General features: G+C 37.4%; 1 protein-coding gene across 7 annotated transcripts in view; it reads right to left on the reverse strand.

Annotated features, from left to right (window-relative positions):
• Nucleotides 1-3,082: 3,082 nt before the first annotated feature.
• KIAA1614 (KIAA1614 ortholog) overlaps nt 3,083-26,434 on the reverse strand; it is a 51,221-nt gene continuing 27,869 nt past the window's right edge. For all 7 annotated transcript variants that reach the window (XM_039337133.1, XM_039337135.1, XM_039337130.1 and 4 more), the window contains exons 6-10: nt 24,792-24,978; nt 18,274-18,532; nt 16,576-16,703; nt 14,812-14,996; nt 3,083-4,656 (exon numbers count right to left, since the gene is read on the reverse strand). In XM_039337133.1, coding sequence (XP_039193067.1) covers nt 4,463-4,656; nt 14,812-14,996; nt 16,576-16,703; nt 18,274-18,532; nt 24,792-24,978 — 953 coding nt within the window. In that variant the 3' untranslated portion in view covers nt 3,083-4,462. The remainder of the gene's footprint in view (nt 4,657-14,811; nt 14,997-16,575; nt 16,704-18,273; nt 18,533-24,791; nt 24,979-26,434) is intronic.

A 26,434-nucleotide genomic window follows, 5' to 3' on the forward strand; every position in this document is an offset into this window, starting at 1 on the left:
ACTTTGTGGGCAACCGGTCCAGACACACTAAAGTAATTAGCATTGGAAGAACAAAAGGTAAAGCTACTCATCAAGGGAACAGGAACCTTACTGGTGGGCGGGGGGGGGGGGAAGGCAGGCAGCTGGAAGAGCTAAAGCACAACTGGGACTGGGCAGGTGGCTTCTTGGCTTGGCTGCCAGCCCAATATTCTTGGCTGCATCACAACTCTCTTCTGTCTTATTGGAAGCCTCTGGCAGTTGCAGCAAGATGTTCGCCTGCTGTTGGGCCCTGCTGGAAGAGCTTTGAAAAAAGCCAGCCAAATTAGGCAAAGTGGGGAAAGAAGAGAGAGAGAAGACGTATGTGAGAAACAGCAGCTCAAATGGTGCTGCCAGAGGGAGCAACAAGAGAGAAAGGACACTATTTAAGGAACTTCCTAGCTCAGGGGTAGGCAACCTTGGCTCTTTTATGACTTGTGGACTTCAACTCCCAGAATTCCTGAGCCAGCATTAGCTTCTTGCCTACCCCTGTCCAATTAGTGGGGCGAGACTGTAGAGCAGTGGTTCTCAACCTGTGGGTCGGGACCCCATTTGGGGTCGAACGACCATTTCACGGGGGTCGCCAAACAACGCAGTCCTCCATTTTTCCCCCCTTTTCCTTAGCTGTGCTACTCCCTTTTATTCTATTGGCTTTTGAAAGCCAATAGAATAGACTCTCTTGAATAGAGTCTAATTCTATTGGCTTTCAAAAGCCAATAGGAATTGTCCAGGTTGTCTCTGCCCTGCTGAGCCCGCCAAAAGTACCATTCTGCAAACGGTGCTGCACCAGTTGAGTAGTCCTCGACTTACGACCGGTTGAGTAGTTCTCGACTTACGACCGGTTGGGGGTCGTGGCATTAAAAAGGTTGAGAACCACTGCTGTAGAGCCAGAGATCCCCTGCAGTCATTGGGTGCAATTCATTCACAAGAGAAGTCATAAAGCCATCTCAGAAGAAGCTGTTGCCAAGAAAGCTCCACAATCGATGCAAAGAGAAGTGTTGCAATAAGTTTCTCCAAAAACATTGGGGAAAATGGAAAAGACGCTCCAACAGGCACAGTAACTGGATGCATAGCACGCTTAGTCAGCACAGATTGAAATTTGATCACTTTTTGAGAATCGTGAAAAGAAGAATTAAATGTATGATAAAATACTATGTATAGAACACAAAAATAGGAACCCTTTACATTCCAGTGTTGTGGGGAAAAAAAGCTGCCTAGGCCAGGGGTTCTCAACCTTGGCAACTTTAAGACTTGTGGACTTCAACTCCCAGAATTCCTCAGCCAGGTTACTGTCAGATACATAATCTACAGTATCTATGCAAGCATATGTATATATCTGTATACATAATGCACAACATGGCCTATATTATCCAAGAATTGAAGTTGTACTGTTCAGAAATATACATACTAGATTTTGGGAGGGGCATTTAAAAGGCAAAAGAGATCTGATTTAAAATTAGTGCTATCCTATTTCTTGTATTTATCACTTTTTTTTAACATAGCGCCAAATATTATATTTTTCACTAACAAATGAAGACAGTTCTGCAATCCATATTAAAGCTGGGGGGGGGGGAGGAAGCTTTTTAAAGGAGAGAATATACCATGCATATCTGCTGACCCAATTAGATGACAATTATAAAAAAGTTATTTTATTTGACATGCGTATGATGTTCAGAACGTCAGCATGAAGATAAGTCCATATATTCCCTTCCTCTTTCTCCCACCATTACAGGATCACCGAGAGAGACAGAAGTGATCAGTGCCTTTCCATGTTGTAGAGAGGCAGGTTTTTGGCTGTTGCTGTTGCCGTGTGGGGTCTTTCATAATCAGCACTGTCCTTCTTTGGGTTAGCAAGTCCAGGTGGGAGCCTGCTGCTAGTTCTCAAAGGTGTTTTTTTTTTTTTTTTCAAAATGCAACTGGACTCTTTTTTCCTTGAGGAAGGAAAAAAAACAGGGCTTTTTTTTCCTCATAGATCACCCAGAACGGAGTTCCGGCACCTTTTTTGGCTAGCCTTACCTTGTATGGTAGGCAAGGCGGGTTGCTTGACATGTGTGAGTTCGGGCACCTTTTTTTTTTTTCTCTCAAAAAAAGCACTGGAAAAAACAGTCCAGTTTTTGCTAGTGGCTGGTTCATCTGTGGCGCTAGTGTTTTGTACTACTGTTAAGATTTTTTAGTCAGTAGATGTGGATCATGTCTTTGCCAAGTGCTATCCAGCTTTTCATGTTCTTGACCTGCTGGTTTGCTACACCTGGTCTGCTACAGATAGTCCTCACTTTACAACCTGTCATTTTATAACCATTTGAAGCTATAATGACCTAGAAAGGATATGAAGGCCTCCTTTCTAGAAATCTGCTTGATGGTTGTAAGCTGAAGCCAATCATATCCAATATTGGGATGCTACTACAGGATTTGTAATCAACAGTCCTCCCACTATAACCACAGTGTTTCAATTCTTTTTCAGTGAGGCTGATTTTGTTCCCACTGAAATTGCTTTATCTGAAATATAAAGAATATTTAAAAATATGTATTTTAGATTTTCTGCCCAAACACAACAATATTTTGAGTTTGCCTGCCCATTGGCAATTGCTTCTTACTCATTCCTTCCTTTTCTCAGCTGATAGAAAAGGCCATGGCTTGAAAGTTCTTATCTCCCTTGGGAAGAATACAGAAATACTTTGGTTTCCTCTAAATCATGTTGAAGGCCACATCAGCTTGAATTAATCTGATGGGGAAAGCATAGCCTAGTTCAGGGGCAGGCAACCTTGGCTCTTTTATGACTCGTGGACTTCAACTCCCAGAATTCCTGAGCCAGCCATTCTGGGAGTTGAAGTCCATGAGTCATAAAAGAGCCAAGGTTGCCTACCCATGGCCTAGTTGGACATGAAGTGAGCAATGGGCTGAGGCCAAGGCTAAATGGATTAGGTCACCACTCCCTTTCCTGATTGTTTACATGGCATTCTTGAAATTAGTTGGGGTGGAAACCCTCTAAAGTAGGCCATCCTGATTTTATATAACCCTATATGATTCATTCATTTCACAAATCAGCTATCCCATCATAGATGCAAGCCAAGAATTCATAACTGCTTTTAATAAATAATTTAATCAGAAAATACAGTGAAACAAGGTAGAGAGGCTTTCCAGTGTTGTCAAAAGCAACCCATGGTTGTGGGTCAGGGCTGAATACATCAAAAAGAGAAGCCTCTCCTGTCACAATCATGTTCTGGGTACAGATAACCTGGTCTTTGCAGCTATAGAGACTAGAAGATGGCTCTAAGATAGACACAAAAGATGATGAGTGGTGACAGACCTGGCTGTGAACTCTACCATTTCAGATTGCAGCTAGAAACTGATATACCTGAATATTTCTACAAACAACCAAATCAAAGATCATTTCACTCCATGTGCATTCTAGAATGGTACATTCCAGGCCCAGGATTACTGCTTTATGAGAAGCAAGTTTTGAAAAGAGCTGAACATGAGAGATACAGGAATATGAAGTTCAAACTGGCTCGAAAAATGGCAAGCTGGAGAATTTCTCTGGTAATAACTGAGAAATCTTTCTCCAAAAATTAAATTCAGTATTTTTAAGAAGCTATGGGAATCTGCCAACATCAGGAATTCTCAGCTCCAGCCTGCTGAAGGAGCAAAAAATCCAAAGTCAAATAGCTTTCACTGCAAACATAAAACACTTAAAATAGAACAAATAGAATTGTCTACAAATACTGCAGCATGAGTAAGTTTGGGCATATACTGTATATAGTAGCACATAAACTGATTCAGAATTTGTGGATGCCTGTAAAGGCTCTTAAGCTTTGTAAAGGAACTGTAGATTTTCTGGTAAAGATATCTAACTTCTTTAAAGTCTCTCAAGTCATAGAATCTTTCCTTGTAAATAAAGAGGGGGGGGGAGATAAGATTTCCATAATAGGGATTACTTATGCTTTAGCAGCTCTCCAATTCAGTCAATAATGTCTGCATTTCTAGAAAAACTATCAGCTTGAATGTTTTAAAAAAAGTTTTTATGAACACACCCAACTTGTTATAGGTACTTTACCTTTAATACAAGTTAAAGAATTAAGATGATCCAGCATCCTCCAATTTTTAGGTAAAGAGTTTGTGGGGATATTGGTGGTCAAAAGAGAAGTCTTTAACCACAAATTGTTACCTGATCCTCCTCCCCTTCCCCCGATTCTTTGCATAGGGAGGTGCCAGATAACTAATTCCTATTCCTTGACCAATCTTTGCATAAATTAAATATTCAACAGATACCAGCTTCCATTACAGAATAACCCATGGGGTTGGTTTGTGCCTCCATCCACATCCAAGCACTGAGACAAGGATGCAAACTCCACGTCTCAGGTAGGCTTAGTAAGCACCAGAACTGTCTTGCCCTGTTCACAAGGCAAACTGCCCCTTCAAGCTTCCCTCCCGAGGGTCTCCTCTTCTGCTACTGCCGAAGAGGCCTCTGCTTCAGCACTCTCAGGGAGAGCGTTTCCGCCCACAGCAGCAGTTCATTGATCCGGGCTAGGCCCAGCCCAGCAACCTTGGCACCGTTTACTTCAAGTATCTCATCCCCAACTTCTAGGAATCCAGCGTAGAGTTTAGCTGTACTGGTGTCTGCCATCTCCTGGACATAGATACCTTGTAAGAAAAGAAAATAACAAAAAATTGGATTTAGTGCTTTAGTACGGTAGCCTTTTATTGAAATGTTGCAACTATGGAATGGGGAAAGCGTTCCTTCTGCAAAACCAGAAAAGAGCTTGAGGGAAAACTGAGAGACAGATATAACACTTCTTCACTGAACCTACGCTTATTAGACCTTTATTAAAAACCTACGTTTATTAGACCTTTATTAATCATTTAGAACTTCTAATAGAAAGTCACCATTTTCCCTGCTTTGTGTGAATCTGCTTTTATGCAACTGAGCATTTTCATTCAAAAATCTGCTGGATTTCTTTTGCAACAAGAAATTGAAAAAAAAAAAAATCTGCCACTAGGTTTGTTTCAGCATAATCAACTTGCACCAAAAATCTGGAAGCATGACAAAACTTTTTGCCATCAAAACCTTTTCTGCCTTCATGCATTTACTGTTGTACTGTGCAATTACTATTACTGTTTCTACTGCCGTGATGCATTCTAACTCAGGCATTAGAAATTCATCAATTAGAAAAAATGGAAAAAATGTTTTCACCATACACTAGAAAACGTGTTGGAGTGATGTACTGCTTAAGAACAGGCCTCTAAATGTGTCTTATTAGCACATTTGGGTTACAAAATTTTAATACTATATCTTGCAATTGGCCATTTTTATCCACTTGTTCAATGTCTCACCTTATGTGAGGTTTTTGAGGACCATAACCCCAATTTAAAACAAGGGGAACCTGTATATTATGCTAGTTCTGACCAAATAAACTGTGTTTTGTCATGCAGTTGCCACATTAAATCTGTTCTTAAAACGCAAAATTTCAAATCCCATTCATGCTAAAAGGTCAAGTGATGCACACTAACCATAATGCCATGGATTCTACATCACAGTATAAATGTCAGCCAAAACTGGGGTTATTTATTTATTTATTTAGAAAATTTATATTGCCGCCTACTTGCACATGGCCACTCAAACACCATATAAAAAGAATAAAAATAGCAAGAATAAAAATAATAAAATAATAACCCACCCACACCCACCCCAGCACATTCATACTAGCCGTTTGATGGGCTCCATCCTGCTCTGGGTTCCCCAGGCCCACTGGCAGAACCATGTTTTCAGTGCCTTCCTAAAGAGTGTCAATCTAATCTCTGGGGGATGATGTTCCAGAGAGAGGGAGCCACCACGGAGAAGGCCCTTCTTCTGGGTCCCGCCAGATGCATCTCCTTAGGGGAAAGGACCCGCAACATTCCTTGCCTCCCTGCTCTAATGGGTCAGGTAGATGTGACCGGCAAGAGATGGTTCCTCAGATAACCTGGTCCCAAGCCATGAAGGGCTTCAAAGGTGACAGCCAGCATCTTGAATTTTACCCGGAAGCAAATCAGCAACCAATAGAGCTCCCACAGGAGAGGTGACACATGTGCACACAAAGGTCTGCACAAAACCATGCTCGCTGCATTTTGCACCAACTGGAGTTTCCCGATGCTGTTCAGGGGCAGCCCCATGTAGAGCACGCTGCAATAGTCAAGATGGGAGGTGACTATGGCATGAGTGACCGTGAGTAGGGAAAGGGCATAATTGTCGCACAATCCGCAGTTGTGCAAAGGCCTTCCTGGCCACAATTGCCCAGGAGAACCCCCAGATTACACACAGGATCTGTTTGGGGCAGTGCCGCTCCATCCAAGACTGAAGGTGGCAATTCTCCAGGGGCCAAAGAACCCCAAACCCAGAACCACTTGGTCTTGCCAGAGCTCAGTTTCGATCCATTGCTGGAAAACTGTACACTTCTGTATCTTTATTCAGAAATATTTTTCATTTTAATTCAAGGTGCCCAGCCTTCAATTTGGATTACAATTCCTAGAAATCTGGAGGTTCCTATTATACAAGATGGGCAGCAATACACACCTTTTAAATAAATGAAAAAAATACTTCTGCAATGATGAACCCTTTTTTTTAAAATAAGGCAGGATTTTCTATTATACTTTAAATTAGAAAATCCAAAAAGTTTATAACCCTAGATCCCCAAATACAGCAGAATATAAAGGAATTATGTTTTGCTCTCTTAAAATGAGTTTCACATTTGTCAGGACATCAATACACAACTTATGTTTTTGTTTGTGCTGGAAGCTATTTTATAGGTAGTTACTGGCAATTTATAAAAGAGGACTCAAGTGCACTAGCACAAGCAAACAAAAAAAAAAAAAATCCATCCAGAGAAGTAGCACAATGACTAAGAAAAAATAGTCTAAATCCATTTGTTAAATGTAGTTATTAGTTATTCAAGGCTTCCTGGGAAGGACAGCTCAGAACAAGAAATTGCTTAATTGAGATATATTCCAATTTATTTTGAAATATTTTTAGGGTGGAGGTGTAATGGAAACAGTGTATTCTTGGAACCAGAGTGCTTAAAGCCAGGACAAACATTTGTCAACTCAGTCACAAACACTGCAACATTCCCAGGAGCTTGCCTGGGGACAAAAATCCCTAAGAACACATGTTCCAAATTATTCCCGCCATTTGACCTACTTTAGATAGTCTTTCTCTTAAGAAAAAAAAAACAGAAAACATAAAAACAGTGAGATTCTACCAAATATTTGGTTGTGTTCCAGAGCCTACTTTTAACTAGTGTTGTAGAGCAGGATATCAAAGTAGATGTGTAGCCTAGTGAGGAGCACATATGTGGCTGAATATTTCAAATCTATTTCTTCAGAAACAAAAAATAACAGGGAAATGATTTCAGTGAAGAAAGCAATAATAGATGTGTACCAAACAGTATAACTCAGTGGTTCTAAATCTGTGGTTGGCGGATCGCTGGAGAGGGCTGCAATGTCATTACAGGGGGTCCACGAAGGCTTGAAGAAATGTTATTATTTAAATCTTGAATTAAGTCTTGAATGTCCGTGGCTGTGGTCTGTGGCCACAAAAGGTCCATGGTGACAAAAAGATTGAGAATCACTGGTATAACTGATATAGGCAACTCTGGTTTTGAATGGCAGGGCTGCTTTTACCTTCCATTTGTGTAGCATTCCTATTTTTTGGTATGGCTGCATGGTTTCCTGGATATACATGTGGTTTGTTAATTTCAATACTACACCAAATCATAAATAGCAAGGATTACAAGGATTCATGCAGCCATGGCAGCACAGATAATGCCACGTTAAAAAATGATATGCTTTGAGAGGATGCTTTTTGATGGTTCTGGATTTTTTTTTTTTAAATGAATTAGCAATCAGCACAACTGTTTTATTTGAAAGAGCAACATCACTGTGTTTTGTTGCTGCAACTCAGAAAAGTTAACTAAGGATAATCTTGGCATTACAAAAACAGTGCTTGGGTACATATATCTTGTGGCTAATTTACGATTAGAAAGTTATCATCCTTGGCTTTCAGGGCAAAGCAATTATAAAAGAAGCAACACTCTCATAATTGGCATAAGACCTAGATGCAGAAGTCCATGTGCAAAATAAAAAAAAAAAATAACTTCCAGGTCCAGAAAAATGTTTTAAGTCTAAGTTAGTTTAGAATGTACAGATCAATGAAGAGGGCTAGATTGAAACTGGTTATTTAAGAATGCCTCTGAGGAACAGAATAATGCTATTTTGAGGGATGATATACTTCTAGCTCTATCTGGAATGGCCTCAGTGGTTGTGAAGCTGGACTCCAGAGTAGAGGAAATTGAAGAAACAGTTGAACTTTTGGATTATAAATTTCAAGATATGGAGAAAAAAGTGGAGACTTCACAAGATGATATTCTTATGTTCCAGTATAGACAGATGGAATATGCTTTGAGAATAAGGGGTCTGAAAGAAGATAAAACTCAAGATTTGATGGAAATGGTGATTAATGACTTGGCTGTTATTTTGAATATTGATAAAGAAGAGTTACGTGGGGATGTGGAAAGAATTTATAGAGTTAATTCTTGGATTGCAAAACAGAGGAATTTGCCTAGAGATGTGGTGATATATTTTGCTAAGAAGTCTTTGCGAAATCAGATTCTACAAACTTTTTATAATAAAAGATTTCAGATTGCTGCCCAAGATATTATTATTTTAAAGGAAATTCCACCTAAAATTTTAAGAAGCAGAAAAGATTTTGCTTTTTTAGTAAATGAACTTAAAGCAAGACAAATGCCATTTAGATGGGAGATTCCGATGGGCATTGTTTTGAGCCATGCGGGGACACGTTATAGACTTAATACAGTTGCTAAAGCTAAGGAATTTTATAAAACGGTCCTGGGAGCAGGCTCTCCTTTGCCCATGATGCATAAAGTCTTGAGTGACAAAGAGATGGAACAGAAATCTGAAGGTACAGGGATGATGACTGCTGGACAGGTGGTATGGATGTCTCAACCAGAGGTTAAAGAACAGAGAATGACCCGTGCAGCACATAAACGTAAAGAAAAAGAACAACAGAAAAAAGAAAAAGAAAAAGAAATTGAAGAATCTACTCAGCAAATTGCTTCAGTGCCGGTGGGAGGAGCAAGACCCAAAAGCTCTGCTACATATTCATCAGCAGCAGAATTTGAGCGGATCTTCTCCAGGCTGAAGGCCAAGGGAGATGGCAAAGCTCCTGTCTTGGAATGTTAATGGATTAAACATTCCTCAAAAGAGAAAAAAAATTTACCACTATTTGAAACAACATAACAATGATATTATTTGCTTGCAAGAAACTCATATTACAGCTAAAGATCAAAAATATTTAAATAATCCTCGCTTGGGATCTCATTTTGTATCTCCCGCCCCTGGGAAGAAAGGGGGTGTGGTAATCTATGTTAAACAGAATCTATCCGCTACCTTGTTAGAATCAGATCCTTACGGAAGATATGTTATGCTTGAACTTGGTTTATATGGCAAGAAAATTCTTATTGTGGGGTTGTATGCACCAAACCAGCAACAGGAGCAATTTTATAGGTTACTACATCAGAAAATAACTTTGTTGGACTATAGATCTGTGATTTTAATGGGAGACTGGAATGGTGTCTTAGATATACAAATGGACAAAAAAGGCTCTTCTACCTTTTTTAAACAGGCTAAATTACCTAAAGCCTTTTTTGATATGAAAGAAGATTGGGAATTGAGAGACTATTGGCGTGAACGTAATCAAGAAGAAAAGGATTTTACGTTTTTCTCAGATAGACACCAATCTTTCTCAAGAATTGATTTCTTTTTGATCACAACAGATTTATACAACAGGGTGAAGAATGTAAAAATTTTTCCTAGGACATTGTCCGATCATAGTCCAGTTTGGATGGAACTGTTTGTAGAGAAGGAAGATAGGAGATCCTGGAGGGTGAATGAGAATTTATTTAAACAAGAAAAAAATGTTCATAAATTAAAGGAATGTTTAAAGGAATATTTTACTTTAAATATGAACAAGGGAACATCAATGTCAATGGTCTGGGATGCAAGTAAAGCTTTTATGCGTGGTATTTTGATAAAAATGAATAATTTGCATAGACAGAAACAGACTCAGAAACGGAAAGACTTGGAAGAGGAGATTAAATTAAAAGAGAAACTTTTAATTTCAAATCCCTTAGATGAAAAGGTTAAAGGAGCTTTAAAATTGTTAAAAACACAATTTAACATGCTGATGGCTGATCAAGCTGCAACTAATTTGCTATTTATGAAACAAAATACATTTTGTAATGCTAATAAACCAGGGAGATGGTTGGCTTATCAGTTAAGAAAAAAACAGAAACAGAGGAATATAGATAAAATAAATTATAATGGTAAATTGGTTTATCAGAAAGAATTGATTAAGAAATCTTTTTTAGAATACTATCAAAAATTATATAAGGGTACTAATATTCAAATTACAGATATAAATAATTATTTAGGCAAAGTTAACTTTCCTAAATTAACAGAAGATCAGGAAAAAAAGATTAACGGTTTAATTACTAAGGAAGAAATTGTTACAGCTATTAAACAATTGAAATTGGGCAAAGCGCCGGGTACGGATGGGTTGACATCTATTTATTATAAAGCTTTAGTAGAAGAGATGACTCAACCGTTGTGTGAACTGTTTAATAATTTATTACAGGGGTTAGAGATCCCTCCATCCTGGCGTAATGCATTTATATCATTGATTCCAAAAGATAGTCAAGATCTTACTTTGCCTAAAAATTATAGGCCTATATCTCTTTTAAATGTGGATTATAAAATTTTTGCAAAAATTTTAGCTAACAGGCTTATGGGGATCTTGCAGCAGTTTATACATAGGGATCAATCGGGTTTTATAACTGGAAGGTATATGAAGAATAACGTTAGACAAATTATTAATTTATTAGAGTATTTAGAAAAGAATAACCAAGTCTCTGCAGGCCTGATATTTTTGGATGCTGAAAAAGCCTTTGATCAAGTGAATTGGCAGTTTATGCTGTGTTTAATCAAGGAGATGAATTTTGGACAAAATATATTACAAGTATTATCCAATATATATCAAAAACAGACTGCTCAAATTATTGTAAATGGGGGTTTGTCAGAGGCTTTTGTAATAGAAAAAGGAACAAGACAGGGATGCCCGTTGTCTCCGTTATTGTTTGTTTTAACACTGGAAATTTTGTTGATTAAAATTCGGGAGTCTCAAGAAATAAAAGGAATAGAAATTAATAAAAAAGAATATAAATTAAGAGCCTTTGCAGATGACTTGGTTGTTACTTTGTCTCAACCTGTTTCTTCGGTGGTGAAATTATTACAATTGATTCAACAATATGGACGTGTTTCTGGCTTTAAAATTAATAATAATAAGACCAAAATATTAGCTAAAAACATGACTAATGGTGATAAACAGGCTCTAGTTAACTTAACAGACTTTGAAATTGTTGATAAGGTAAAATATTTGGGGGTTACATTATCTGCTTCTAATGTAAAATTGTATAAAAATAATTATGAAAAGCTGTGGATGGAGGTACAGAAGGATTTAAAAAACTGGAATAATTTACAGTTATCCCTTATGGGCAGAATTGCAGTTATTAAAATGAATGTCCTGCCAAAGTTTATTTTTTTGTTTCAAATGTTACCTATCTTAAAGAATGAACGTAATTTAGATGAATGGCAAAAAGGTATTAATAAATTTGTTTGGGCAGGGAAAAAACCAAGGGTGAAACTTAAAATAATGCAAGATTTTCGTGAGAGAGGTGGACTCAAGGTACCAAATATGAAATTGTATTATGATGCTGTAGTATTGACATTGATTAGCGACTGGGTGAATTTAACAAATACAGAAATACTTCATTTGGAAGGCTGGGACCTATTTTTTGGATGGCATGCCTATTTAATATTTAATAAAAAAGTGGATTGGGTTTTTAAGTCTCATATTATAAGAAACTCTTTGCTAAGAGTGTGGAGAAAGTATTATAAAAGTGACTTCAAAATACCATTATGGGCTATACCTCGGCATGCCATAGAAGGTATAAGGAAAGGGGTAAATATGGACAAGGTCTCTTACGTACAGTTATTAAGATGGGATGGCCAAGACTGGCAGTTAAAATCTTTGGAAGAATTAACACATGAAAACTTAACTTATTCATGGTTCCAATATAGACAAATAGTGGATAGATGGAAGATGGATTGTAAAATGGGCTGGCTTAGAGAAGATGAAATTTTTTTAAAACAAGTAAGAGATCAAAGGCCAACCCATATTAAGAGAGTTTATGGGGTTTTAGTGGAATTAGATTCAGAACTTGAACTAGTTAAAGATTGTATGATTAAATGGGCACAGAATATTGGTGAAACGATTTCAATGGATACTTGGGAACTTATTTGGATAAGAAATGTTAAATTCACACAAGCGCAAAATTTAAGAGAGAATTTTTATAAGATGTTTTATAGATGGCACCTTGACCCAAAGAAAATGTCCATTATGTACCCTAATCTACAGCCGAAATGCTGGAGATGTGGATATTTGGATGCTACCTATTACCATATTTGGTGGACGTGTAAGCATATAAAAGCTTTTTGGATTAAGATATGGTGGAATATTCAAAGAATTTTTAAAAGGAGGGTAAAATTTACTCCGCAATTATTTTTACTAGGTATTGTTATTGACTGTGATGCTAAGGAGGTTATATTGATGTTAAATTTGATTACAGCCGCTAGGTTGTTAATAGGACAATATTGGAAGAAGGAATCTTTGCCTACTTTACAAGAATGGTTTCATAAAGTTTCGTATTTGGCAGAAATGGCAAAGATTTCGGCTTTCTTAAAGGAGCAATCTCAAGAAAAATTTTTTGCGGTATGGGAAAAATGGATAAATTTTATACAACATAATTTGGATATGGAAAAATATTATTTAGCCTTTTTATAATTTGTAATGATTGTTTTTTCTTTCTTTCTTTCTTCTTTTTCTTTTTTATATATATACATTTTTTATGTATTATTATTCATATATATTTTTTTTTATATATATATATATGCTTTATTCTTCGTCTACTTTCTTCTTTCTTCTTTCTCTCTCTCTCTTCTCTTTTTATTTTTTTTTTCTTTTTTAGTATATATTATTCATTTTAAAGTTTATGTTATGTATATTATTATTATATATATTATTACTGTGATTTTTATTATTATTATTAATTATTTTATAAATTGCAAATGTTATTTTTAAAATATTTGTTAAATAATCCTATATTCAGTTCTGGGAAGTCGGGGGGGGGGTGGGGTGGTTGGGGAGGGGGGGGTGGATTTTTATTTGTAAAACTTTTGAAAAATTTCAATAAAAAAAAAAAAAGAATGCCTCTGAGGAATGCCCCTTCCTGTTTTTCTATCTGTAATATGAAAATGAAGAAGACAAGGCAGAAAGAAAAAAAAAGTCAAGGAGGAGGGTCTTTTTGCTGCTCAGAATACTGAGCAAATCTCCCTCTGGAAGATGTTATAGGGAGCAGGGAATAATATATATAAGACCTGCTTTAGCAACTGAGCTTCCAGAGATTATTGACAGTCCTTGTAGACTGGTTCTTTGGCTTGTAGAATTCCTATTTCAAAGTCCTATATTTAGCAAGTGATAGACATTCTGATAAAGAGAAATAGGCAATTCTTACTCTGCGGGGTCATGGCATGTTCACAAATGTCATGAGAATATGCAAGAGAAGAGGAATAAAAGTCATGCAGAAGAATTTCAGGAAGGTTATATAATTCCAAGAATGCACTCTCATACACACACTGGCATTTATGATTTAGGAATCACAGCATTTCTGAACCTGTCAAGGTATGTACAAAGAACGTTTTGTGATATTATTACAGTCCTACAGTTTCTCTGTTGCATCCCGTGCCCACCATAGGCATTCCATTCTCTCAAATCATGACTTTGATTTGCATGCGTGCATGGGTGTAATACCATTGCTTTATCTTTTACAGTAAGGGATTCTAAAATAGGAATAGATAATGCCTGATAAATCTACGGTATCTATTCCCAAACTTTCTTTTATCTCTTGTAGTACCTCCACATGAACCTTTCCTGCATGAGTTGCACTTCCTATTTGTATAATTGGACAAAATCGTGCCCTACTATTTTTTTATATAATTTTAAAAATAATAAAAAAATAAAATAAAAATAACTTTAAAACTTTAAAAAAATAAAAAAGGAAGAATGAATATTTAATGTATGTAAATATACATAGCAATATTGTGCTAATATGCTTTTATGATACAGTTAAGATACAATGTGTTTTCGGGAATGAAGTATTGTGTGTGACCTGCAATTAAAATTTCATTCCTAATTGACTGTAGATCATCAAAATAACAAGGACAATAAATACTAATGTGGAAGAATAAGAGTTCCCTTCTATCAACCCAAACCAGCTGAAGGCCTAATATAGATGGAAATATTACATATCCTGCTTCCTTTCCTTTATCTGGAAAGCTACAGTGGATAAAGACAAAATATTTTGACTATTCCTGGATTCTTTATACTAAAAATATATAAAGCTAGTTTTTAAGTTCGTAATGTTAAGTCTGTTTTTGTTTCTCAGTTGAAAGATTAAGGGTACAAATTGTCAAATAAAACAAATGTAAGCCAGCATCCTTCTCCACCCCAGCAAAGGAAAAAAAGTGCACAATTTAAAAAACTAAAGAGATACTCCAACACCATAATTTTAAAAAGCAAGCCAGGGGGTCTACCTGTTCAAAGTTTCAGGCCATTGGTTACCAAACTCCTACCTGTATCAGGACGACCATTCCCTGAGGAAACACGAAACCCAAAGTTGCCTTGTTGGGACCGCTGCAATTCTAATTGACTAGTTCCATCTGGAAAAACAGCTACCACCCGGCCGACAGTTCTCGCCAAGTTAGGGGGCCCAATGTCCTCCACACTGAGGGATCTTCTATGTGGAATCCTTGTTTTCCTAAGAATGGGGAAAATATTATCATACTCAGACAAATATATAATCTGAAGTCAAAGAACAGGGTGGTGGTTGTTTCACTTATCGTCTAATCCAGGGGTAGGCAACCTGGGCTCTTTTATGACTCGTGGACTTCAACTCCCAGAATTCCTGAGCCAGCATGGCTGGCTTAGGAATTCTGGGAGTTGAAGTCCACGAGTCATAAAAGAGCCCAGGTTGCCTACCCCTGGTCTAATCTAACTTCATTATAACATCTTGGTTTTAAATGAAAGCAGATTTACAGCTCACATGATGATGATGGGAACTCTGAAAAAGTGAAGCTGACACAGCATAAGGTAGTTTGGAAACTATCTTGCTTGGCCTTGGAGACCAAGTTTACGCATGTCCCATGTGCACAAGGAAAATTTCTACAAAGGAAATATGCTATGTTTACAGCATTATTCATTAGTAACTTTTCAATTCTGCAAATATACTTTTTGCTATCCTACATTTAAAATTCTGACCACATCATCCACCTATATCAGGGCTTTTTTTTTTTAAATTGCTTGAAGTCAATTCTAGAAGCATTTGATTGTAAAAAGCAAAATATGTATGTTATTCTAGCAATTGTGCGTTCTTCTTAGGGATGTCGGAAAGTCCATCTTTTTGAATTCCCAATATAATTTGATTTCAGTTGCATAACCATGAATAGCAAGCAAATCAGACTATTTAGCCACCAAACTTCACATTCTCAAATACTCTGATATGTATTTCAAGAATGAGAAAATATATATTAAAACACACTTTTTCAGACACATTTGTATGGATTTGTTCAAACATGCTGTATGTTCACATTGAATTATGTAGCATTATAAGTTTTCTTCTTCCCAGGAAGGTATCATGAAGCAATCACAATGTCTGATGTGGTTGCTATAATTATGATAGAGCAAAATAAAGCAATTCCACTCTGTTTATGAAAACAGATAATTCCCTATAAATCAAAATTAGTATTAATAATTCAAGGTTCACTTTGAATTCACAAAGTTACTATTAAATAGATGTCACGCTAAATGTGAACTTGAACTTGAAACTAAACAACAACGTCCATAACCTATTTACATCTGTATCAGAAATTAAGCCCATATTCTGTGCATAGAACACTAGGCAGTAGATTAGCATTATAGCTGAACCTGGAAAATACAAATGTCCATGTATGGATTAGTTCTGCATACTAAAATGAAAACAAGATGAAGCTGCCTTGATGACAAATCACATACAATAGAAACATGGAGAGAAAACAGAATGATGCGACCAGAGCGGTCTAACTTCAGTATGGATGTATTTAAAAACTCTGCATTTCTCCTGAGTAACAGCAGTGAGGGACAGGATTGGATCTCGATTCATGTCTACTACAGAAAAGCTAGCCACTCTTCAGGATACTGTGAACTGAATATGTGAAGGTCCTACTACAGGGTCTACAGACAGAGATAAGTTGCTGCAATCAGTGTCTAAAAACAGATTACGTGATTATCCACCATCCAACACATAAAAAGAGCCATTTAGGATATGTCACAACAGTCACCTAAAGTATCACAATTCTCACCTGTTAGAAGAAACTTCTTCATCCTTAGGTTCCCCCACCAGGTAGACATTGGACCGATTATTCTTGCCCAAAAAGGAATGCAGATTTTGAACAGAAGAGGCTTTTCTTGGTTGGCTAAAAGGTGACACCTAGTGGGAGGAAATACTGAAAATCAAAATGAGTATTAAAGAATCAAACTGCAGATATATTGGACAAAAAGGAATAAAGTTTTCTGACTGCAAGCTTAATCCTTCTGAAAACCAAAAGAAATAAAAACAAAAACAAAAAAGGGGAGCAGTGCTACTGGATTGTTTCAAAGACCTAAATTCTAATGTTTCAAGAGTATTGTATTGCCACAACATAATCACATAATTAAATACCATGCATACGGACTTATGAAATTTTTACTTTTGATAACTAGTAGATATTTAAAAAACTCAGTGGTTTTTTCCTATTTTATAATAATTGTCTCAAAGATTACATTACGCAGAAAAAGCTAACACAATGCATAAAAAATAAAAACTGCGAAGAAGGGAAAAAAGACTAAAATGAGAAATAAAAATAACTTCCCCCTTTGTCCCAGCATGTACAAACAATTTTAGCAACTTATCTGTTAAAATAGAACAATGTCTTCACCTCATTCTTAATATCAAATCTTTATAACCTCATCATCCATCCTAATCAGCAAATGTCTATTAACAAAAATAATAGCCTATCTATTATAAACTTGATCTAATAAACCCTCTTGAATTTCTTCCTTTTAAGGCAGGGGTTCCCAACCTGCTCCATGGCCTGTTGGCCACTAGGCTGCGGGAATGGCTGGCAAGTGCGCGCACATGTGCACACACCCTCCCCACTTGCGCTAGTGCCGTGACACGGGCTAGTGGGCCCATTTGCGCATATGCACGGACACTAGTGGCCCATTTGCATAGGCGTGCAGGCACCAGCCCCACCACCAGCATGTCCAGCCTTGGGTGTGCGTGACCCACTTGCACATGCGTGCGGGCACTAGTGCCGCCACCATGTGCATGCCCATTTTGCGCAAGTGTGGCGCATATGCATGCACACACATACGTCTACATTTCCCTGCTCCTCCCTTTCCCTCCGGGCTGCCAACCCAGAAAGGTTGGGGAGCTCTGTTTTAAGGTATATCTCATTTTCTATAATAAAACAATTCTTCCAAACTCATCATTCAAATCTAGAATACACTAAAGGTACCAGATAACCTAACAGTTTTAATCTTACTCAGATAAATTTACAATAACAGCTAATAAAATTTTTCCCATGTAACTTTTAATTATAAACAAAACCTTAAAACATCATTATCCAGTCCGGCCAGAAAATAAACATCCATTAAAATTTCCAGAAATAGCAACTAGTAATCTATTTTAATCTTGGTCAAATAAACCAGCTTTATATTATACAATGCCACTAGAACATCCTAACAAATTACATAATGTTACCTGGCAAACAACCAAATAGTTGTTTGTTCTTCCATTCTTACTTGCCAACTAAAGAAAAATATTCCCCCACCCTGGAAACTCTGCAATTATTATCCATGCCTTGGGCTGGACTGGGGTCACTCATGGGCCAGATGGTACCTGCAGGCTGTAAATACCCAGGTTTGTCACGCACTCTAATAAAAACACAGTTTCAACACAAGCTGTAAAATACCCAGGTTTGTTATAAAACCGAATTAAAAACACAATTTCAACTCACCATCTGCAAGGATTGTAAGGAAGATACTTTCTTCATTTTCGGAGAACAAATGGTATCTGGACCAGTTTCCATGTTGGGCTTGGCAGCTCCTGATTCTAGCATAGAAATCTGTTCTATGCTATAACATCGGAATCTGCCCAATTTTTGTTTCGTGCTCTGACTCAGAGTGGTGAAGAATTTTTTAAAACCTGATGTAGAAGAGACTTCTTCCTTGGTGGATTGCTGTTTCTTTGGCTGCGGGTAGACCTCTAAGTGTTTGCTGGAAGGCAAAACAAACCAGCCAAGAGAATTACAAATTAAAAAGCAAGAGTACCTTCAACTTTATTTACAATTTGCAGCGCCCCAATGAACCATTTTGGTGTGGTGGTTAGTAGGCATCACACTAGAAACCAGGAGAGATTTTAAGTTTCAGTCATTCTCTCTCAGCCTTAGGAAGAAGGCAACAGCAAACCACTTCCAAAAATCTTGCCTGACTTGAAGGCACACAAAAAACCCAAGGATAATAAATGATAAAAGGGTTTTAAAAAGATTTACAAATATTAAATAAAAAATTAATAGACCAAGTAGACATATTTATCTATACTTTCAAATTAACTGCATTAATACCCAAGAAACAGAGAAACTACTATTACTATTATCAATATATTTCACAATTCTAACCTAAAAAACTTCTTTCCCAGCTAATATTAATTTATTTTTATTTTATTTATGTACCACTTTTGTTTTGTTTTTGCTTAAAAAAATTATAGAGAGAAATTCTATAACTGGAGAACTGAGCTTATTTTTCTGTGAAGTTCATTCTTTGTGTAATTAAGTTTTTCATTTTACTATAACTAGGATTTTTCCATTTCAAACTGCAGAGCAAGAATTGCATATATGCGGTATTGAAAAGCGTAAGGGGATTGGTCTCCAATCTTATCAATATTTTGACTAAGTAAAAGAGCTGTACTCTACTATATCTCTGGTAAACATGCTTCATAGACAGCTATATACCTTCTGGTTATTGTCAAAGAAGAGTAATATATTGGGGTGCTGTCAAAAAAGCGAATACTGAAAAATACATTGCAGCAAGTGGGCTTTTGATCAGAACATTGCTTATCAAAATCAGCCTTTTTGACTAGGAATTATGGGAAATGAAATTCAACATAGTTGGTGAACAGTAGGTTAGGAAAGGCTGACGTACACCATGTAGTATCATTAATATGTAGGGGACTTCACATAGGTCAAGGATAGAGGTATACCCCAAAGAGATTATAAGCAGCTTGAAAATAGGAGGAAGAGAAAGGAAGAAAGAAAACAAGGTATTAACAATAAAAATAAATTCATATGCCTCACTCAGAAATGTGAAGGTTGAGAGACAGAGAAAGGGGTTCAACATCAAGCAGGTATTTTGAAAGAGTTTAAGCTTTAATTGAGGCTCTTTTTTAATACAAGCCAACAGAGCAAATGGTACATCATTGTGATCTTTTAGGTAGGAAGGAAAGCCCACATGGCCCAGGAAAGACAGGCTTTGTGAGCTTCAATGTGCTGTTCTTCCTATTTGCTCCTATTATAGCAATCTTCCATCTTTCTTACAATCCAGTGTCACATGTAATTCAGTGGGAGCTGAAAACTGTGTAGATCCAACTGCTACATTGTGCTGTTAGTTGCACAACAAATGACTTGCAAATCCAATAAAGAAATAAATGAATAAATAATAAATATAAATATGTTTCTTTACATCACCCTGCCTTGAAATGTGTTTCTTTCTTCACTCTTGAAAACTCAGACTTGATAACTCCCCCTCTATATACATTTCTCAGATTTGTAAATCAGGTCTTACAAAATATTTCCAAAATAGCTACTTCTATCAAGGCAGGTGACACTATGTCAAGGATGAACAGAGTAACAATGTCCCCAAAAGCAGTCATTTATTTTCTTTGCCTTCTATAAGACTAAATTATAGACATTTAGCCTCCAGAATGACAACACCTAAGAGTCATCACTGGAGTAAGAGATGCTATTGAGAATCAAACATCATCCTTTCACTCCTGGTATTAAAGAAATAACAACTGTTCAACCAAATTGTACAAACAGTGGGCAGAAAGAAATAAGTCCATTATATTAAATTATGCTTTTTTAATTAAAAAAATAGAATGTTGTGCCCTCTGTATACAAAATAATCTCTCTCTCTCTCTCTCTCTCTCTCTCTCTCTCTCTCTCTCTCTCTCTCTCTCAATCATCTCTATTCTCAACCTACTTTTCAGTAAATCTATCAAGCTTGTGCTGGCTTACATTAATTTGTTTCTAGCAATGCTGGACAGAATCTCATCAGATCAAATTATTTTATTTAGCTGGTTAACTAATAAGAAAGCAGTAGAGTCCAAATTAATCACATTGCTGATATTATTAATGCAGCTACTCGAGTTATCAAAATATATTTTAGATGTATTGAAGAAACCAATAATATGCCATTTTAGCATTTTAGATATAATTCCTGGATTAGAAAGAGGCGGCTTAATTTCTGTCAACTGAGATATCTAGCCATAACAAGAACTTTCTGAGGATTTGGGCAGGAAGGGAGAAGTAGGTCAAAGCAGATTTCAGAGCTAAGAGGCGGGGGGGGGGGGAACAGCAGGGAAGGCAACTGGGGCTCTAAGCCTGCTGGCAGCACCAACAAGGCAGTACTTGCCTGCTGTGAGAGTGAAAAGCCAAACCCCAAAAAACAGAAAGTACCCATGGGGAGAACTGCAGCAGACCTCGGTGGAGTTCACCAGAGGAAAGATTGTATCACAGAGAGCTGAAAGCGGGAAGCATTTGTTGCTAACAAACAAACTGAAAGTGCGATTCAGTCTGTACTGCTACATTCCCTGGGAGAAAAAGGGTCCTAAGAAGAGATTGGACAGCCATTTGTCCAGAATGGTAGGGTATTCTGCTTGTGCAGGGGGTTGGACTAGAAGACCTCCAAGGTCCCTTCCAACTCTGTTATTCTGTTCTGTTAAAACCAGCACAAGGAATTACAGGACAGAACCCGGGAGCCTTATGAACATACTGTAGATCAGTGGTTCTTAACCTTTTTGAACGAATCGCCCCCTTGAGCCAATGAGGAAGTTGTCATCGCCCCCCTCCCCAACATAACCTCTCAATCACAACATAGGAAATAATTTTTCAATTTATGCAAACCCTTTTTTTGTTTTCTTTCAAATTGTCATCAGGACATATCGATGCAAATAATTTATTTCCAGTCTTTTTCCCATATCACCCATATTCTGGCCAATGGCATGCCACTGTATGGGTAGAGGCTGCTGTGCAACGCACATGAAGATAAGCGATGTGTATTCACTGTACAAAAAAGTCTCAAAAGTGTCCCCAAAACTTCTCACTCTATCGCCCCCATATTGCCCCCTTTTCGTTCCTTCGCCCCCGTGTTGCCCCTTTTTGTTCCATTGCCCCCCCTGAAAAATGAAATCGCCCCCTGGGGGGCAACATCGCCCAGGTTAAGAACCACTGCTGTAGATAAGAGGTAAGGTAAGGTAAGGTAAAGTATGGTACAGTAAGATAAGATAAGATAAGATAAGATAAGATAAGATAAGATAAGATAAGATAAGATAAGATAACCTTTATTGTCATTTTTTTACTGTGGGCACAACAGCACGCATCAAAAATGAAATTTAGTTTCCCGCTCTCAAAGTGAAACACATACATGACACAACACATAAACATACTATGTACAACGTATGTATAGATCCGCACCCCTACATATACATAGCAAATAAATATTAAATACGGTCCAGCTTGAATATATAATGGAAGGAGGAAGTTTGAGAGTTCACAAGCTTAATGCTGTATGGAATGAAACTATGGCTGAATCTGGATGTGAACTTGAGGTTCACTCTTAGTGAACACATAAATAGTCCTTCTCCAGGATAATGTTTCCCCAACAGAGCCCTTCAATGACGCACCCATCACCCCTGTAAATGACTCCATCTATCTTGTTGCTGATCTCTCTTCCCTTTCTTTCAACTTTTCTCCCTACCACAGACTTCATCAGAGAAGCTCTTTGCATAATGTGTTGAAAATACGATAAATTGAGCCTGGTCATTTTAATCGATTAATGTAAAATTGATTTATTTAACTGTGATGTCCAGGTACGTAGATATAATTTTGGTTATTTAAACACTGTGTAGTAATTCAGAAATAATTAGATTGGAAGAAACAGACGAATCATTCTCCCACTTACCCATTTCTTAAGCCAGTACAACTACATTTTCCTCTTTACTATTTCCAACTAGTACTAACATTCTAGTGTCCAACTTCAAGTAAGAAAGCTTGCATAATCTGTTGATCTCAGATTGAGCTTTTCCTGCATAACAATATCAGCACCAAGTTATCAGAAAATATTTAACATGACTACACTATTAACACTCCGAAAGATCCTCAAGAACAGGGCTTTTCAACCAGTGGTACAGGTACCATCTGTGGTACATTGGCACCTGGCAGGTGGTACGTGACCATCTTAGAAAAGTAGTAGCAGGGGAGGGGAATGAGCTGAACCGGTGGCAGCACTGCACAAGCCTGAGTGAGAGATGGCTGGAGCTTCAGGCCTGTCAGGGCTCAGTGGAAGCACCAGGATCAGCGCCAGGCTCCAACTGGAGCTTGGTGCTGATCCTGATGCTTCTGCTGAGCCCAGAAGAAGCGCCAATCAGCTGGAATGTTGCAGCATCTCCAGGGTCTTGTGATTTACATTCAGATGCTTGGCAACTGATTCATATTTATGACGGTCATAGTGTCCCAGGGTCATGTGAAGTGACCAAAACCTGCTGCAACTACCCAGCAGATAGGGGGAATAAAAACCAAATATCCCCCACCCACCTGCGCTGCCAATCCTCAACAGAAATGCTCACAACAATGAAAACCTCGGACAGGAGGAAGAGTGCCGCTGGGTGGGCAGGCAGGTGTCTTGCTCGGCTGTGGCTTGGGAGGCACTTTTTTCAATGCCATTGTAACTTCGAACAGTCACTAAGTGAACTGTTGTAAGTCGAGGACTACCTGTACTTTATCACTTTTTTCCTTTTTTGGGGGGGGGGGTTATCATGTTTTTGACACCTTACTAGGCGACTGGTGGTACTCAGATATTGCCATATCCTAAAAGTGGTACAATGGGTGAAAAGGTTGAAAAGCCCTGCTCAAGAACAATCCAAAGGGCCACCATCTGGCACTATATTACGAGTCACTTTATATTGTCTATCCATGCGGTTTTATTGAAAAAATTACAGGAGTTATTTACCATTGCCTTATCATGTGCAGTGTGTAACAATGCCTTTGCTACTGTCACTAAAGCTGTCATCTGCCTATTCATCTTCTTCATGTTTTGCTGCTGCCAATATAGGTCCCTGTTTGCTTTAACTGTAGTGGTTTAAAAGCCTTGGATGACCCTGATGGGAGTAATTATTCTTGGCATACATTCCCAGCATTATTTGTTCATCCCTCCTACGAGCACCTCCCACCATATGAGACAGTATAGCAAGACATAGGGAGGTTCAACCAATCCACTCTATCAATTAACTGAAAATGTCCAGGTTCCTTTTGAAGGAAATGTGTATCCTACATGGAAAGTATATCTTTCACAAATAATGTTCAGATGCTATGTAGTCTTGGAGAAGTACCTCAAATCCTAACTCTACCTTGCAAAATTGTTCCAAGGATAAAAACTGGGAAAACACAAATTAAAAAGCATTTGGTTAAGCTTGCTAGCCACACCAAATAGAATTACTTTCTTTCTGACAACCTTTTCCACTTCCAACAAGTTGGTACTCTGGAGGCCTTTCCTTTATAAAAGGGAGGGAGGGAGATATGAGGATGAGATGAGGAGCTGTAAATTAACTAGCTGCTGTTTATTTTCTTTAGTATGTTTCTTATATTTTTCCTCTGTTTAATTGTGTCTGATTCTTGAAGACTGCCTGGAGAAATCCCTCCAGTTTTCTTAGCAAGGTTTTTCAGAAGTGGTTTGCCATTGTTTTCTTCCTAGGGCTGAGATTGATTCACCTATAATCACCCAGACAGCTTTGTGTCTAAGGTAGGAGTAGAACTAAACCAGTCTCTTGGTTTCTAGCCTGGTGCCTTAACCACTACAACAATCTGGCTCTTCTTTAGTATATGCCATCGTAAAGAAAGAGCTTGTGGTAGGAACAAAGCAAAAACAGTTTTGCTTAAACTGTGTCTTGGTCATCAAAAACCAGTTTGGGCTAACCTTCATCAGAACGGATTATTAAGTGGCAGTAATAACCCCTCACTTGCCAGACTTGTGGGAGATGAAGTTCTGTTAACCTAGAGAAAATCAAGTTAGGAAGGCTGATGGGGAGGATCTCTCAGTAGCAGATCATTTGACCATGCTGGCTGAGAAATTCCAACATGTAAAGAGGGATTAATTTGGAAATGTATTAATTTGTTTTAGTTTTAGAAAAATGACATTTGATCTTACAAACAGCCCTGTTCTATGAGATCCCATTTAACCTTTCTAACAATATATTTCTACTCACCATTGAATAATATTTACTTGTCCAGGTTTTATCTTCGGCATAGTTGCTACTGGAGCTTCTCTACTGATTGACTGAGTGGAGATTGTGAAGTTGGTCTCTTCAGTTGTCAGGGAGATATTAATAGCAGTGGAACTGATGACATTGGGAGCAACAGAGGGAACACCACATGTTGAGGATGATGGACCTACTGCAACGATACAGATACGTCCAATTGCTGTTCTTAGAACACCTTTGGGGTGGACTTCCACCTTCAGCTAGTATGACAGGACATAACAAGTAATTGTGGCTTAGCACATAAAATAATGTCTGATATACATCCTTTTATCAAAGAAAATGTTCTTAACATATATCAGATGCCAACCTTGTACAGTGGCATGATACAAATTGGAAAATCTAGGGAGAGATCTTACATTTACACATACTGTACCTCTTTCCCCCAACATAAAATGCTAAGAAACAGAGGTTCTTTGAAGATACTGAGAATTTCATTAGATCCTTCTGAATTCTCTACATTCTTTAGAGATGTAGTAATAATTAATCCAATTTGGCAATAATATAGGCATGGCATTAAATTGTCACAAAAACTTTCTGGCTTTTTGATTTCCAGATTGCTCTAGAAACAAGTTTAAAATGGACTTGTTATACAGAAGGCCAGAAGAAGTAAAAGAAGTCACACTGATGATGTTACCTAGTTTGGTAATGAAACATCTGCAAGAAAACAACCAAGGTCAGAGAGCACTAAGGACGTCACAGTTCAACCCTGGGCTATAAATATTCTCTTCTACTGGTAAAAGTCATTTTATTATATCATATTCTTAATTTTCATCTATCTTCCATATCAAGATTTCTTTAAGACATAATGCTAGTTTTCATAACTGAAGATAGCACCTTAACTAGGATATTACAAAAATTTAACAACTCTCCTGCTTATAAAACTTATGCAAACTACATAACCACCAGTATCATCACAACATATATAACAGTTGTGGCTTTCAGAATGATAACATAAACAACCTACAAGCATATAGAGAAATTTCTGGCAGCTAATTCTAAGCAGTCTCTTCCATGGAATAGAGGAGTAAATAAGCCTGAAGAAAAATTAGTTGACAAAAAAATCCAATTAAAATGTTTTCATCTGAAGTTTCTTTTTAAAATTCTCTGAAAAGGTTGGGAAATAAGTAAGTCCATCCTGATTCAAGTTTGCAGACTGAGGGATGCATAAATGCAAGAAATGTATGACTGAAGAAAATTGGACAATTAATTTTACAGTTTGGCAAGTGTAAAATATTATATAGAAAATATTAGTATATAAAATTTCATTGATGTCTAAAAAAATGAGATCATGTTTCGCATCTGTTTAGCATAAGGAGAAGAATGGGGAAAGTTCCATTACCATTTGTGTGGCCCCATATGGTATCCTGGGGGCTGGTGTTCTGGGGGAAAAAAAAATTCTTTTCTTGATTTAGAATTTAGATCATCTAATTTTGAAAATATGTACAGTTTCTACACTCAAGTAGAAAAGGTTTTGCTTTGCAAAATTTCAACCTCCTACAAATGGAATAAGCAAAAATAGCAGGATGATTTATTGATTGATTCAGTTTCTACAGTCACCCGTCTCAAACTGGTGACACTGAGCAGCAAAC

This window comes from Crotalus tigris, unplaced genomic scaffold, assembly GCF_016545835.1.
Source record: "Crotalus tigris isolate CLP2741 ecotype Arizona unplaced genomic scaffold, ASM1654583v1 scf7180000017668.6805642782:7212621, whole genome shotgun sequence".
Lineage (NCBI taxonomy): Eukaryota > Metazoa > Chordata > Lepidosauria > Squamata > Viperidae > Crotalus > Crotalus tigris.